At 35.7% G+C, this 17,134-nt stretch overlaps 2 protein-coding genes across 3 annotated transcripts; one reads left to right on the forward strand and one right to left on the reverse strand.

Annotated features, from left to right (window-relative positions):
• The first annotated feature begins 3,410 nt into the window (after positions 1–3,410).
• Positions 3,411–5,766, forward strand: LOC140173763 (uncharacterized). Its single transcript, XM_072198339.1, has 3 exons — positions 3,411–5,332; positions 5,388–5,599; positions 5,645–5,766. Exons 1-3 carry the CDS (start codon positions 3,411–3,413, stop codon positions 5,764–5,766), a joined length of 2,256 nt encoding a protein of 751 aa, XP_072054440.1.
• A 1,034-nt stretch (positions 5,767–6,800) lies between these two features.
• LOC112755665 (transcriptional corepressor LEUNIG) lies at positions 6,801–16,750 on the reverse strand. Of its 2 annotated transcripts, none has more exons than XM_025803902.3 (18): positions 16,413–16,750; positions 15,780–15,877; positions 15,550–15,659; positions 14,224–14,628; positions 14,051–14,130; positions 13,828–13,906; positions 13,667–13,742; positions 13,408–13,457; positions 12,578–12,889; positions 12,277–12,471; positions 11,202–11,447; positions 10,975–11,092; positions 9,162–9,271; positions 8,843–8,992; positions 8,292–8,447; positions 8,026–8,142; positions 7,563–7,769; positions 6,801–7,270 (listed from the first exon to the last, which is right to left on the reverse strand). In XM_025803902.3, exons 1-18 carry the CDS (start codon positions 16,442–16,444, stop codon positions 7,127–7,129), a joined length of 2,685 nt encoding a protein of 894 aa, XP_025659687.1. In that variant the 5' UTR covers positions 16,445–16,750; the 3' UTR covers positions 6,801–7,126. The 2 variants fall into 2 exon arrangements, with proteins under 2 accessions (XP_025659687.1, XP_025659686.1); XM_025803901.3 differs by having other exon boundaries at positions 10,975–11,119.
• Between the last annotated feature and the right edge of the window lie 384 nt (positions 16,751–17,134).

Raw genomic sequence — 17,134 nt, forward strand, 5'->3', positions numbered from 1 at the left:
AATATATATAATGTAACTAGCATAGCTAGTGTAAGCTAGCTATGATTGAATATTATATTCCCTCATGATTTTCCCTTTTCCCAATTTGGTTTGGAAGGAAAATTTGTTATCTAGTTAAGTTATCCGAACTAGAACATAGTAAGTTACAAGAAAAGGATGAGATAAAAGATACAGTGAATGAATGTATCTGATTGCAAAAGGATAAAATAACACATGCATTTTCTAGGGTGGTCCAAATTAATTATTAACAGCAACCAAAATGATTATATATAATAAACTTGTGTCTCTTCTCCCATTCAGTAGTCGCTTTTTTTGTGCAGTTTGATAAGTATATACAAGGTGCAAAAGATAGTAGTTCCAGTAGCAAGTTGTTCAAATGTCATAATTAATAATCTTTATACTTTATGTGGGACCATAAATAAATATTATTGTTGTACATCTTTTTTTTTTTTTTAATTTTCTTCCCTTGTTTCCTATTTAAGACCTTCCTAAATACTCATAACATCAATGCATGACATGTTTTAATTTTCGGTAGAAAGGTTAAAAAAGGAAAGACTTGCATAATCATGTATGTGTACTAATAAAAGATTATTAATAGATGTTAATGATTATGATATGATCTCAAGTAGTTCATGACTTCATGGTGAATTCCATGCATAGTACAATTTTTATCATCCATTAATTTAAATAGTATTATTCCTCTACGTAGATAGATGATAGATCAATTCTCTCATCTCTCATAATATTATAAGATGAGGAAGATGAAAGTCGAACATACAACTTCTAATTCAATTGAGATGTATAAGAGATTTAACCACTAATATAAAAGGTTGGGGAGGAAATAATTTCTCTTTATAATTACTAATTAATATATTAATAGGTATTAACGTGTTAATTAATTTATTATATTTTTTAAACGTGACTAATATATAATAACAAAAATTATATTAGTTAAAATAATAATAAGTGCATACTTTATGCCAACGAGCTATAAGCTCAAATAACATAATCTTCCCATACGTATTTAGAAATCGCAAATTTAAGTCTCATTTTTAATTTTGAACAAAAAAAAAATAAATACGTACCTTACATATATTTTAAATAAGAAATTGTGAACTTCTCGTAAAATTGTCTATTCTAAAAATTTAAATTATTAAATAGAGGTATATGAATAATAATTACATATTTAATATTTTTTATGTAAATATTATTTTTATATTATAAAATTATAATATTATATCATAAAACCATGTTCTTATTCAAAAACTTAATTTGTCATATATATATATATATATATATATATATATATATATATATACACACGTGTGTGAATTATTATACATCTAATAAAAGTTTTGGATTCAAATATTAAAAATAGTAATTCTTTTTATAAATTATATAAGATGAAAAGTATCTATTTAAAAAAAATTGACACCAAATTTTTTTTATATCTTCTTTGTATATAATAAAAGTATAAGGATAAAAGTTTTGAATAAATAATAAGATAATCTCATCAAAATCAACTATTAGTATAAAATATATATATATTAAAATATAAAATATATATTAAAAATAAATTAAATTATATATATTTATATATAAATTTATAATAACTAATTTTAATATCCACATAACATTTTTTTAAATAATATGATACCGCGAGTTCATACTATTCATTAGTTTTGCTGATAATCCAATTATCAAAGTCGGTAGAATGAACTATATTTCTTTTTAAAGGAGTCATAATATTTATGAATTATTGCACATATATATATATATATATATATATAAAAGACATTTTTCCTTCTATAGTTCAATACGTAATGCCAGAAGAAGCGAATAAGCATTAATATATGATCTCTATGCTTTTTGTATGTCATGCATGGCCCTAATAAGATTATCAAATCTTAAGTTGAATATTGGTACGACAAAGGTTTACTATTCATGATTACTTGAAAGTGACTGCGCCAAAATATATTCTGTCCAGGCTTTTTTATTTAAGAGGAAAAGCCTTTTATTCATGAACCAAAATTTAAAAAAAAAAAAATGCTTAACATCACACGTAAATTGATGATGAACGTATTATATTGTTGCGTGTATTTGGCGCTTTATATTAATGAAATTTGATTCTTCGGAAAATATATGTATATATATAAACCAAATATGTGACTTTAAGTGTTATCCGACCAAAGATTATCCATGTCTAAAAATATAAATAAACAAATTAAGATAAGTACGACTCTGAAAAATTTTACGATTGACTTATAGATTCCTAAGAAAAAACTAAAGTAAACATATCAATTAAATCATTAAGAAAATTTAGGTTTCTGAAAAAAAAAACCAATTTCTTAAAAAAAATTATATTGTAGCTATAGATTTACAGCAGTTTTTGTGTTTTTGACAAAAAGATGAATCATGCCCAACGTTATAATTTTTTAGGGAGCTATACATATAATATTTTAATTATTCAAAAACTTATTTGATATATTTTTTTTCAATATATATATAAGCAATCTTTTATGTCCCTAAACCTATTCCTGATCCAATGTGAAAATAGGGTATGTATGTTAGTTAAATCCTTCAATTCCTTGCGTTTTTTAGGAATAACGAATTCATGGGGTAGTTGAAGTATCACATGAGGTACTACAACGAATCTAGGTATTTGGAGTTAAGAAAGTGTGGCTAGAAGAGCACATATTGTGTTTTTTTACGGTTATTTGACATTGGATCTATTAGAATCTAAAAATCTTTTTCTTGTTTTGGTTTTGGCACATTTCATATAAGGGAATTGTATGATCCTGAAATATGTAACATCACATGCTTTATATATTTCTTTTTTTTTTAGTAATTATTTATTTATTTATTTATTTGCTAATTTAATTGAGCGTCGGAGTCCCTTTTGCAGGTACCACGTTCGGGTCCGAGTTCACAAGGATAACGTCGGCTCAGGAGCATTCGCTGGACAACCAGACCGACGTATAGATCAAGCACAGTATCCTTGCTAGAATATTTGGCGCCCACCGTGGGACCGGCGTTAATTCCTCCCCGGAAGATATATCTATTTTTAGCTTACCCATATCCGTTGCACATTTCTGTTTCTTTGCAGGAAGAAGACTATGACGGATCATTCAGAAACCCAACAACCTCCCCGAGCCAATGCCGATCTCATTGCCGCGAATGCCGCACTCCTGGCAGAAAACCAACGGATGGCCGAACTGTTGGCGGCAATGCAAAACAACGGGGATCGAAAAGTCGATAGTAAAAGGGCAAATGCCGAATAGCACGAAGAGCATCAGTCAGAATCCAACGCTAAAACAGCAGAAACTCCCCCCAAATCTGGGAGGCAACGAGCTAACCCATTTTTCGAAGAGATAATGAGCTACGAAATGCCTCAGAATTTTACACTCCCGATGACCCTGGCACCAAACAAAGGGATCGGGGACCCAAAAATTCACGTCACCAAGTTCGAATCCATGATGTTCCTCGACAGTGACTGCGACCCAATTTTGTGCCGATCTTTTCCTACTTTTCTGGATGGAGCTGCTTTGCTATGGTTTTCTAATTTGCCTGCAGGATCCATAACTAGCTTTGACGAATTCGCCAAAATGTTCATCAATCACTTCGCGGCATCAAAAATCTACGTGAGAGACTCGGACTACCTCAGCACAATCAAGCAAGGCCCGCATGAAAGTCTCAAGGAATACATGACGCGATTCACAACGGCAGCAATGAAAATCCCCGACTTAAACCCAGAAGTACAACTGCACGCTATCAAAAGTGGGCTCCGACCAAGGAAGTTCCAAGAAGCCATAGCTGTGGCCAAACCAAAGACGCTAGAGGAATTCCGAGACAAAGCCATGGGACAAATTGAAATAGAAGAACTGCGTGAAACGCGAAGGAACAAAAGGCCACCTTCACGAAAAGACGATGACAAGCCGAACAGGTCCAATACTAAAGATCATAGAAAATCTTTTAAACTAACTCCAAAATTTGACTCATATACTAGGTTCAACACAAGGAGGGAGGACATCATAAAGGACATATTGCACAACAGACTGATAAAACCGCCAGTCAAGGCCGGAACGTACCAGGATCAGAAGTATGTAGACAAAGGGAAGCATTGCGCTTTCCACCAGAAATTCGGTCACACCACGGACGAGTGTGTAGCTGCTAAGGATTTGCTGGAGAGACTGGCAAGACAGGGGTTATTGGATAAGTATATCGGCTCCAGGAGTCAGAAGGAAGCAGACACGAGTAAACCGAAGTATAACTCGGAACGCAGAGACAAAGGATCATGGAGAGACCCAGTAGAAACCCCTACTTCCAAGGGAATCATAAACTACATCTCGGGGGATTTCGCAGGAGGAGGAATAACAAACACAGCAAGGAAGCGAAGTTACAGAGCCATGATGACGATGAATGGGACTCAACAAGACTCTCCAGCATCAACCTCCTCGGCCACCATCAACTTCAGTACTTCTGATTTCAAATCAAGAACCCCAAACCTAGACGACCCAGTCGTGATTTCAGTGAGCATGGGAGCACTGACCGTGAAAAAAGTGCTGCTCGATCCAGGGAGTAGCACTGATGTCCTGTTCTACTCCACATTCAAGAAGATGCAATTGAGCGACAATTCACTACAACCATCAGGAGGAGAGCTGGCAGGTTTTTCGGGCGAAAGAGTCCCTATATCAGGTTACATCTGGCTGAGAACGACATTAGGAGAACCTCCAAACTCCAAGACCCTGTATATTCAATTTCTAGTGGTCGACTGCGCCAGCCCTTACAACATCATTTTAGGGCGCCCATCCCTAAACTCTTTTGGAGTCATTGTCTCCACCATCCATTTGTGTGTCAAATTTCCTTTGCAGGACAACACAATAGCAACGGTTTACGCCGATCACAAGGAGGCCAGACAATGTTACAATGCGAGTTTACTGAGGATCGCAAAAGAACCCATCCCAAGGATTAATTCGGTGTATAACTCGGAACATATCCCACGACTAACCGACATGGATCCAAGAGATGACCACAGCCTCCCTTCTCCGACGGATGATCTGGAAAAGGTAGAATTACATACAGATAATCAATATACTAACATTGGATCAGCTTTTTCTGCAGGAAGAAAGCAACATTTGAAGAGCATCTTGAAAGCTAATGCTGACCTATTTGCTTGGACACCGGCCGACATGCCAGGGATCAACCCAAACTTTATCTGCCACAAGCTGGCAGTTAACCCGAATGCCCGACCTATACGGCAGAATAAACGCAATTTGGGGGGCCGAAAGAAGAAGCGCAGCAGCAATAGAAACACAAAAACTTCTCGATGCAGGTTTCATCAGAGAAGTCCGGTTCTCCTCATGGTTGGCGAATGTGATTATGGTCAGAAAGAGCACAGGAAAATGGCGGATGTGTGTGGATTTCACAGATCTGAACAAGGCCTGCCCAAAAGACTCGTATCCACTGTCGAACATCGATAGACTTGTAGATGATACCTCAGGTTACAAAGTGCTAAGCTTTATAGACGCCTACTCGGGATACAATCAGATCCAAATGCACCCGAACGACGAGGACAAGACAACATTCATAACCGACCAAGGTAACTTCTGTTATAAAGTAATGCCCTTTGGACTAAAAAATGCAGGTGCCGCTTATCAGAGACTAATGGACAAAATATTCAAAGTCCAAATCGGAAGAAACATTGAGATATATGTCGATGACATGGTCGTCAAATCCAGCTCGAAGAACAACACGAGGCTGACCTAAAAGAAGTTTTCCAACAGCTCCGAGCACATAACATGAGGTTGAATCCCGAAAAATGCGCGTTTGGAGTAAAGAAAGTAAAGTTCCTCGAGTTTTTGTTAACAAACCGAGGTATAGAGGCCAATCCAGATAAGTGTCAAGCCATCTTAAATATGCAATCACCAACGACAATCAAAGAAGTGCAACGATTAATAGGGCGCTTAGCCGCCTTATCAAGATTCTTACCAGCTGCAGCAACAAGATCTTATCATTTTTTCAAAACCATAAAAAAATAAAAAAAGTTCATATGGACGACTGACTGTGAAAAGGCGTTTTCTGAATTCAAGCCAATTTTAGGATCGCCGACTATATTGCAGAAACCAGAACAAGGTAAGCCACTATTACTTTTTCTCTCAATTTCAGCTAACACTGTCAGTTCTGTGCTCGTAACAGAAACATGAAATGAGCAACACCCAATATACTTCGTAAGCAGAGTCCTACAAGACGCCGAACTAAGGTATCCAACAATAGAGAAGCTAGCACTTGGTTTGGTGGTTACTGCTCGGCGCCTGAACAGTATCCTTGCTAGAACACTAATAATAGCTAAGCATTTTTTGAAAAAATATCCTAATTACCTCCAAACCATTTCATAATAATAATAATAATAATAATAATAATAATAATAATAATAATAATAATATTTCATACAAAAGTTATCTAAAAAATTATTAAAAGTAATTAGAATAAATTAAGACGAGTGAGTGAAAGAGAATTAAAAATGGTAATGATGACTTGTAGAGTTTATTGTTGATGTGATTTGTATTGGAGCTAGCTTCATTTATGACAAGAAGAGAGGAATGAAAGTAGGTCCAGTGGGTTGGTCCTGAAAGCAATGGTCCAATTAATTGATTATATGCCATATTATCTAAGGTCACATAAAATGGCTCTCAAAATTAACTAAATATAACAACAAAATTCTACAAGAAGCATTATTCCAACTTTCTCCCTTATATCATATTCTTTATTTTGTCTGGATAAAAGTTAACTAGATAAAAATATTACATAAAATAATTGGTCCTTAATTGTTTGAATTTCCACTTTACATAATCATAGTTGTTTGCTGCAAATTCAAGTTACACTACTAATCGGAAAAAATGATGCAACAATAAGATCCAATCGAAATTATACAAGGCCATAAGTTTAAAACACCAACCAAACGTTACAAAGTCTCTAGCTAACATTACATTACGTGTAAAATAAAATTAGATATTACACCAAAAGCAGCAGCCAAAAAATATAAAAAGGAAAAAAGAAAAAAGAAAGAAGCGAAATAAACTACAAGCATGTTACTATCAACATTGATCCAACACATTCAGATTCTCTTTTATTTCCAGAGCTTGACATACTTGTCATGACTCGCTGAAGCAACCAAACCATTTACAGTTGAAACTGCCAACGCGGCGACCAGACCTTCATGAGCAGACAGAGTCATTGTCTTGTTCTCTGACATGTTCCACAGCTCCAACGACTGCATAAACATACGGTCGCTAACATGAAAATCAAAGGACATGGTTGTCTCTAAGAATTTGTTGTCCTTCCAAACAAAATCCGCAAGGACGAACTTGTTGGGTAAGGGTCAAATTGTGGGGGACTACTAAGGGTTTTTCTTTTATAAAATATATTATGGATCAGATTTAATTGCTATTCATTCTGGAGATATATCCACAACAAACTCAAACAAATTGAGGTATTGATGAGCAAAGAAAAAACATTGCGATTCCAAAGATACTCGGAAAAAGAAATAAAGGGTGTAGACTTGCCTGATAACAACCAATGACGAGCAGCGAAGAATACGTTGGGTGGAAAACACACGAGTGGAACTTGTTGCCGTTACAGCTAAGCTCGTGAACACATTCGCCCTCAGTTCCTGTTCCAAGAGTCCAAACCCTTACAGAGTCCTCACTGACAGATGCAAGGAACTCCCCAGATGGGTCCCAACACACGGAATGTATCGGCTTTGTGTGTCCCTAAAATCATAGTAACACATTTAATAGTAAATCAGTAACGCTGAATTACCTAGATCCAAGTTGTTTTCCTTAATGGAAAATAACAATAAATTCAGCTTCCCAAGTTGAATTTCTGATGGTTAAATAGATATGCTAAAAAAGGAGTAACTGTTTGTCTATCACATAATAAATTTGAATATATCAGTCCAAAGCAATAAACACTTATTTATGATAACTTCAACAAATTGATTTGAAAAACAAAAATATTAAAACCAACCTTTAACGAATATGGGCATGCTTGTGTCTCCACATCAAGTATAGATACGACATTCTCTGCAGCCGCAGCAAGGTACCTCCCGAGTCGAGGTTGAAATCTCATCTGCACAGTCCCACCCTAATTGGCAAGAAAAATGTCAGTTTAGTAAACTAAGTACATTATCACTCTGCCACAATATTCGACATGATGTATAAATCATCCATTGACAAAATCGTGTATTTCACTTGCAAGTGAACCCCTTAGAAGAAGTTATTGAGAAAACTTACCTTTGCAACTCTAGCACAACTGCCATTGTTTATGCTCCAATATCGTATCTCACCGTCACCATCACAAGAGCAGATAAGGTCATCCTTATTCGGGTGAAAATCTAGAGACATAACTGATGTTGAATGTCCAGTAAAGGTGCGAAGAGAATACCCCGGCTGCATAGGTAATTTCAGATCAGCTAAAGCACAATAGCAACCAGGGAGTACCAAAAAACATGATCCAAAAAAATAGACAGAAGGCAGAAGAACTAATCCCCATTTACATATACATATAATGGATATTAAAGTCATAGGAATTTTAATCTAGTAATAGAAATTAGTGCACATATCCGATGATTTTATCCTAAATGTGAACATTAGTTAAGTTAAAGTACTAAGAACACATTTTTATAATCTCAGACCGACACTAAACAAGCAGCCAAAAGAGGAAATAAAAACTCAATACTTGCAATGTGGATACAGAAGTTACTTCAAACATATATTCTGGATCTACAGAGAAGCTAAATCTCAAGAAATAAAACATAAGAAAAAAGACATAATGATGGACTAACATTGTCAACATCCCAAACTCTGACAGTTTTGTCAAACGAAGATGTTGCAAGGCGAGGCATGCTTGGGCTAAACCGGACATCAGTGATTAACGATGAATGCTCTTCAAGGGTAGTTTTCTGCTTCAGAGAATCTGTGTACCATAAAACAGCCTGCATTGTGAAATGAGAGCATGTCACATTCTATAAAGAAACATGGCATACATATATATTTCAATTTCCAAGCATGTCTATTCAAAAGCTGATGCCTAAAGTCAGTATGTCAATTGAATGGATAGATTACGAAATAAAGCAACTTTTCAACACTAATGTCTAAAGTAACCTTCTTGTCATGTCCACCACTTGCAAGCAATTTCCCATCAGATGAGAAATGGCAACAGACGACCTTGCTTGTGCTTGCCCGTACTGAGTTTACTTCAGAAAATGTGAAACCTGTAAATAAGCAAATCGCACCTTCAGTTTGTGAATCAACACCCCGTAACATAAAGTAGCCATTAACTAAGGAGCAACAAAGTATCTATACCAACCCAACAAATATAACCAACCACTGCCCTTTCTAAATTATAATGCTAACAATAGGTAATCATGAGCAACTTAAGGTGGCTTGGTTTCATGACCATTCAGGGTTGTTTTGTGCAAATAACTTTTAAAGGAGTTGAATAAAGCTACTTTAAATTGTTATAAGGGCAAATCTTTAATTTATACTGCAATTCTAAGCAAATTATTAATAATGACATGTTGTAGTATCCACTTTAGGCCCTTCTCCTCTTGACAGATTCAAACATAGGCACTCACCTGGGGTAATATTTTAGAATATAAGTTATGCCTTACTTATTCCAGTCCATTAAAACTGGGTTTCAATATGGCATCCAAGAATTAGTTACTGCCAGAAAAACATGAGAGGGTATAGAAAGCTGCACAATACACTGCCACTTGTCCAAGTCTACATCCAAAACAAGGTATATATCTTGTACAACCAACAAGCTGCTCTCTGTCTTTTCTAGTTTTCAACCATTTCTTTCCAACCTGTTATTTCTTTTACTCTAAATTTGTTTTAAGTTTATTCTGTTTTCTGATGCTTCATTCCTTTTCATCATACACAGATACCCAAATTAGAAGTATAAATGAATGAATAAATGAATAGTACAAAACTAGTGAATGAGGAGAGTGATGAGCCCTAGTATATACCAGAATATCTAAGAAGGAACCGGTTGTGCCTCAATCAGCAGATAATATTGGCTGCAGGGATCCAACAATGAGGAACTGACTAAAGTGTAGGAGAAAAATGAGGATTGTGTAATGACAGCTGACAGTGTTATTGAAGAGTGACAGGAATCGTTTATTTCAGATAGGAGTCGTAAGAGGGTAGGGGGAAGGGACTAATGTTGGTATGTGATTGTTATTTTGTCATTTGTTGAATTTTGTAGTTTTCCTATTCTACCCTGGAGTGCACATGATTTTTTACAAGGTTTCCTCTCATGTTAAAAGATTGAACAGTTCTATCTCATTGATAGTTCTCTCGTTAGTTCTGGTTCTTGGAGAGAGGATCTCCCGTCCTCCTTTCTATTTGTATTTTATTCTGTCATCTGTTATACATCAAAAAGGAAAACATATGTACAAAACATAAATATTCTAAAGCAACTATGCAACTGCACTTAAGATTTTTATTCCTGTTTATTTAAGATCATTTATGCATTATGATCTACCATTCATACACGTTAACCCACAAAAGACACCTGATTTTTTATGTATAGCACCGCATACAAGTAACAAATGGAGCAAGCCAGCAAGCATAAACAGTTATTGATTAACCAAAATTAACCACATATTCAAACAAGAAGCATAAACAAATACATGACATACATATTCTAAAGCAACTTTGTACTTTTTAGGGAGAAAAAGAAAAAAGGTGCATAATTTATTAAGGAGATCTGCTTTGTGTTTAACTATCAAGATTTATTATTCGTTCGGGTATACTTCAATAACAAAATTACCTATGAAGAAGAAATAAGTTATTGATCAAGACAAAAAAAAAGTACCGGGAAAATTTTCACATGTGCATACACTTGAGAACATTGATTGCAATGACGATGACAAATATTTTGTAATAAAAAAAACAATGGTGTTTTCTGCACCTTTGCTTACATCCATACAACGACCAACTGCATCTCTAGCATCTGTATCATCATGGGATAAAAAAGACTCAACATTGTCATCAAGAGATCCATCCTCCACAAAACGATCCACGTCAGCCTGCAATTCAAGATCCTTATCATCCCACTGCCAAAATGGAATGGCAATGAGTCTATATGCAAGGAATTTATATTCCTTCCATTAATTGAACCAAAGAGGAGCTACTCACCAACTGGTTTGAGGGTGATGTAAGAGTTCCGGTGCCATCGGTACCAAACATCATTAGAGGCTTTGTTGAACTACTACTATGAGGTAATGCAGGCATTGACATCACATCACCAGGTGTATGAGTGGAGGGAGTTGATGGCGCTGAACTTGGAGATGGGCCTGCTGTATTTGCTGTTCCTGAGCTATTGGCAGGTCCAGAAGAAGATACAGGCTGCTTTCTCTTTCTCCCAGTCTGGTTTTTTGAAACCTTATGGTTCATTTAGTAAAACAGTGTTAGGAATCTACTCTAGACTCTACATGATGCACATAAATCAAATCTGTAACAATTTCACGACAAATGCATGCTCATGTTAACCAATAAAACTAAAATCAGGTCCATCGTAACCATATGGAAAAGTATCATGCAATTTATTCCATATATATGACCAAAGGATATCCTAAAAATGTAACTTAACAAACAAGTAGCTGAAGTTGCAAAGTTTGCAATTTCTCATTGCTGTATTATTTATTTATTAAAAAAAAACAAATGGAACATGCTTTTTTGCTGTTACCAATGGTCAATGGATCAAATCTATTGCTTCACATAAAGATCTTTTTCTAGATCCTATACATAAAAACTTGTGTAATGAAAGCATTATTGTAATGCTTGCCTACTAGATTTAGGCAAGTGGCAAACTATATATCAGAGTGAAGTTAATAAAGGACCATCTAGTGTATTTAACAAAATAAGCTAACTGACTACATTAATTTACTAGTTGTGATAATATGTCCAATTATCAATGATCTTTCTGGATACTGTACAAAAAAGGAAAAGTCGTCTGAAGCATTAAAGACAGAATTATTAACTGTTAAAAAATAAAAATGAGAAGAAAAATTAAAAATACGAAGTGAAAAAAAATACAATTACAATTCATAAAATTCCCCAATGGCATACATTAGTTTCAGACTTTTAGTTAAAGCATCAATGTTTCAACATATCCAACAAATAATTCCAACATATCTGAAGGGCATTTACAAATTTGAGAAAGCTATGCCTACAATATGCGTTGTATTGGGACAATCATAAAAGGACTGACCTGATCATTTCCTCTAAAGGAGTTTGACATGCTTCCATCCGCAGTGACACTGCCAGCTCCTGCTACTCTGTCTTGTTGATGCATGCTATGATTTGAACTCTGGGATTGCTGATTTGAAAGAGCATGCTGTTGAAGCTGCTGCTGCTGCTGTGGATTGGCATTTTGATGCTGCTGATGTAACTGAGCCAGTCTCAACTACATATGAAAGAACATTCAGAATATGCAATTAATAAAATTCACTGCATATCTTAAGAAGCTTACAAAACAACAGTGAAGCAAATAATGACAAGGGAGCAAGCACCTTCATTAACATATCTGTATCTCCACGAGGAAACGGGGGACCACCACCTGGAAGTGGTGATCCAACATTTGGTACATCCCCCACCGGATTTGAAAGACCATCCTTACTTAACCCCATGTTCCTATTATTCATCAGCATTCTGAGTCTTCTACTATCATCACTAGCAGATGGTGATGCCAGATTTTGTTGTGCTTGTAACATAAGATGTTGCTGATGCTGGGGTGTCAACATTGGAAGCTGATGAAAAGGCTGTGGGGCTTGCATGAAAGGTTTTTGCTGCTGAAGTAGACCAGACCGTAATTGCTCCAACCCCTAGGAAGCGAAAGAAGAAACCGATAGTTCAAATTTAATAACTCACTTAGCTAAGACTTTCATCATTATATGATGTCAAAGAGACATTCACTATGGTTATTGCATACAGTTACAGCCATAAAAGATAAAAATGTCTTTAAATTGTTAAAAAAAAAAACCCAAATCAATTCACTTCCCTACAAATCTTTAAAAAAATGACATGATTTCATAATTCAAATTATCTAATTCCAATGGATTATAATTTAATTGACTTCCATTTTTATTAGATGCCAAACTCTGAATTAGATTTATAATTCGATTAGTTTCCAATTTTTATTGATTCCAAACACACTCAAAAGGAAAGAAGCCTACAAGTCTCACTCTGCAAAGACACTCCAGGATACTAAATCTTTCCAAGGAAAAGAGTTCTTTATTCAGAAAAAATGACAAAGATTAGCAAGAGCAAAAACATGATTATGTGTACAAACAATTACATGCAATAAAATGAAGACTAAGTTAAACTATAAACAATTACTCACTGTGAGTGGCCACCCCTTCAAAGTCAAATTGTTGCTGCCTTGATTTGATCCTGACACAAGAAAAACTCCTGTTAACTAAATCTGTGCACGAGAATTGTGCAAAACATCATAAAACTTTCATCATTAAATACCAAAATATTCTCAACAGACAGGGTTAATAATAATAAACTGCAAAGAACATACAAGACAGGTACCAAATACCACTTCAATGGAATAATAGAAACTAGTTACATTAGAAAGAGAACATGATCAGTAATACCAGGCATTCCTATTAGTGATCCTTCAGGCCCCGCAGCTCTGGGATTTAAAACAGGATTAATCTCACTCTTAATGTCCTGTTTCCAGATGAGAAGTCAGAGGAAAGCAGCTATCAACCAATGTAAGAAGTAACCAGAAAACACTCTAATAACAATAGCATACCGGAGTAGACCCTGGTAATTGCTGACTACGACCTTGAACTTGTGGAGACATCGCACCAGCAGCACCATGCAAAACTTGCCTGAATTCAAAAAATTTCAATGCAAACAAAGTCAACATCAACTGCTATAGAGAATACCATAACACACTGTAGAAAACATAATTAAATGCCAACAGAATGTGTGTGTGTGTTTGTGTTAATTTTCAAAGGTTTCAAGAAAATCACCCTGAAGGCTGGCCAGGAGCTGCAGATGACTTCAATATTGAGGCATGATTTGGGTCCATGAGTTGGTCTCCGAATCTTTGCTGTATAAAATACCATCAAGAAACCATGAATACGTGTCATAAAATCAGTACTTCATACTATAACTAATTGACTAGGTAACCATAACACCTTACCTTCATTGCTGCTTCATCCAAAGAATCCCTCTGAAGGGGCAGTTTTAACCTGTCCTCGATCATCTTTGTTGCCATTGCATTAGCAGTGCCAGGGTTTCCAACTAGCCCATTGGTACCACCATTCAAGAGATGAGCCCTATCCCTACCCTGTTGTTGTTGGGGTGGTTGCTGCTGTTGCTGCGGCTGTGGCTGCTGTTGTTGCTGCTGTTGCTGCGGCTGCTGCTGCTGTTGTTGTTGTTGTTGTTGCTGCTGCTGCTGGGCCTGCCTCTGCAACAGGAGCTGTTGCATCTGCATGTGGTGTTGTTGCTGCTGCTGCTGCTGTTGATGTTGATGTTGTGACTGCTGGGGTTGTGGCTGCGGCTGCTGTTGCTGCTGCTGTTGCTCCCTAGCCTTAATTAATTGTGTCTGCAAAGTGAGTTTCAAAAAGTACCATAAAAGTCAAGGGTCTCTCAAATAAGAAAAAGTGATAAATTGATCACAGTTCATTTCAAGGAAGGGAAATCAAGAGACATAATGGAGAAGTAAGGCTAAATGGGAAATATTATTAAACAAGTAAACTAAGAAGTTGAGATATAACAGGTTCAAACACCTCAAAAAATGTAGAGACCCAAGAAGCCTACTATTCATCTATTCAATTTTTCTTTTCCTAAATTTGCGCATGCATTCAAAGTTGTCTGTAAGCAACCATTTATGTTATGCTGGTGAAAATGAGAAAAGTCAAAAGCCATTAAATTATCACCCTAGCTAGTACATAAATCATCACATGCTGAAAAATATTGTCTGGGGTCAAATAGTGTGGTTTAGAACAATGCCAAGACAAAGTATATGATTTATGAACGAGAATACAATGATTTGTGAACAAGAATACTTATTGTCTCAGCTTTTACTTTCTCAATTACCCCTCTTCATCACTTAAATTTATGCTATTGTTACTAATTGATATTCCTAACTACTCAAGCCCAGACCCATGATATCAAACTGCTAACCACCTGATCAACAACTTGGATAAACGATTAACATGTTTCTAGGAACGTGTTCAATAAAATAAAATCTGAACCTAAAGAAAGTACCCCCAACCTCCCCAGACAGTTGCATTACACCTAGAAGCAGCTAACAATTTATTAGTCAGGAAGCACAATCTTGGAAGTTGCATGCAATTGAATGTATAAAAAATTCTTATGAATTGGTACAGTGAAAGTTAATCAACAGCCAATCCATCTCAATTCAGTTGTTCCATCAACAAATATCCAGCAATAATCACCCGACCTAGGCGTAGTAGTAGTATGCAAATCACAAAAAACAGTGAGAACCGATTTTCAATTCAACCTCAATATACGAGGCGGCAACCTCTGAGTGCTTCTCATTAGTCCTGGCAATAAATATGTCCCAGAAAACCGACCACCACTCGAATAGAAATCCTCCGGGAGCATCGATAGCTGAAATCGCAAAACAAAGGAACCAAATTAGTAAAATGAACTTCTATCGCCAGTAAAAAAGATAATAAAATGGACAAAAAGTAAGCATTAATTAGCTTCTTTGTTTTCCAAATAGCTCACCAACTGGGTCCGAGGATACTTTCCCTTCAGCTTGAAAAGCCTGAGCTGAAGCCTTCAAGTCCCTCTTCACAAGGTAATCATGGATGTAAACATCTAACCTGAAATCTCACACAGTATAAAGAGCATGTTTCATGAGCCAGTTCAACCATGAGAGAAACCAAAGTTTTCACCTTTGCATCGAATATCATCACAGAACACATCACAAAACCCCAGTAACAAAAAATCATCAGCAAGCCCCAAATGCAGCCAAGAATGAAAGAGTTCAACAACCAGTAGCTACAATTTTCTTCAGCTTAAAGAACAAAAAAAATAAAAATTTCACCCTTGTACTTCCACATGGTTATGAAAACCCTAACATACCCATCAAAATATTCACACACATTTGCGAAATACAATACGAATGGAGCCAAAATGAGACAGATAAACCAAAACCAAACCCAAATCGAAAAAGAACACCCCAACCCCAGAATCCCAAATCACAAAAAATAAAGCACAATAATTTGTAAGACAAAAAACCCATGTTTCAAAACTGTATTAAAAAGTAGAGATAAAACATGAAACAGTGAAAACAAAAAAACGAAAATGTTAAAAAAGAAAAATAGAGAAAGAGAGAGAGTGAAAAACATATCTTACATCTTATCAGCCTCCCAGTTAGTTTGAGACATGATGAGATTGAATGGTACTAAGGGAATGGAAGAGTTTGAGCTCGAAGGTTTGTTTAGTTTGGTTGCGGTTGCAGTTGCAAAGGACTAGAATTTGGGTTGACACAGAAGAGAGAGAATGAAGAGAAAAAAGGAAAAAGGCACTGTGGAAAGAGAAAGAGAAAGAGAAGAGAAACGAAGCTAAGGAGAGAGAGAGAGAGAGAGAGAGAGGAAAATCCAAAGGGTATGAAATGAAGGTGTGAACAAAAACGACGACGCCTCGAAAGCTTTTAGGGAAAGAACATGGAAACATAAATAGGGATTCTAATTAGGATTCCAAAAATCAACCCGTCTCATATTTATGATTTAATTTTCAACTTGACCGACGGTTAAGGTAAAAGTTTGATTCGGCTTAATTAATTTTGGGTATGATTGGGAGAATATAAATCAAGGGTGACGTGCAGTGAAATGATTAATGAATAATGATTAATGATTAATGTTTAATGTTAACTAATTAAATCATAGTATTTGGATGCTAATTTTCAAAGAACGAGCGGCATACTTGACTAGGGACAAGGTCTCTCTTTTTTTTTTTTATTTTGTTATTTATAATTTGGGTTAAGTACGATTTTGGTCTCTAACGTAGAGATAAAAAATTTATTTCGTCCTTAACCTTTTTTTCACTATAAAATGATTTTGAAGGTTTTAGTTTAC

Source organism: Arachis hypogaea, chromosome 6 (assembly GCF_003086295.3).
Source record: "Arachis hypogaea cultivar Tifrunner chromosome 6, arahy.Tifrunner.gnm2.J5K5, whole genome shotgun sequence".
Classification (NCBI taxonomy): domain Eukaryota; kingdom Viridiplantae; phylum Streptophyta; class Magnoliopsida; order Fabales; family Fabaceae; genus Arachis; species Arachis hypogaea.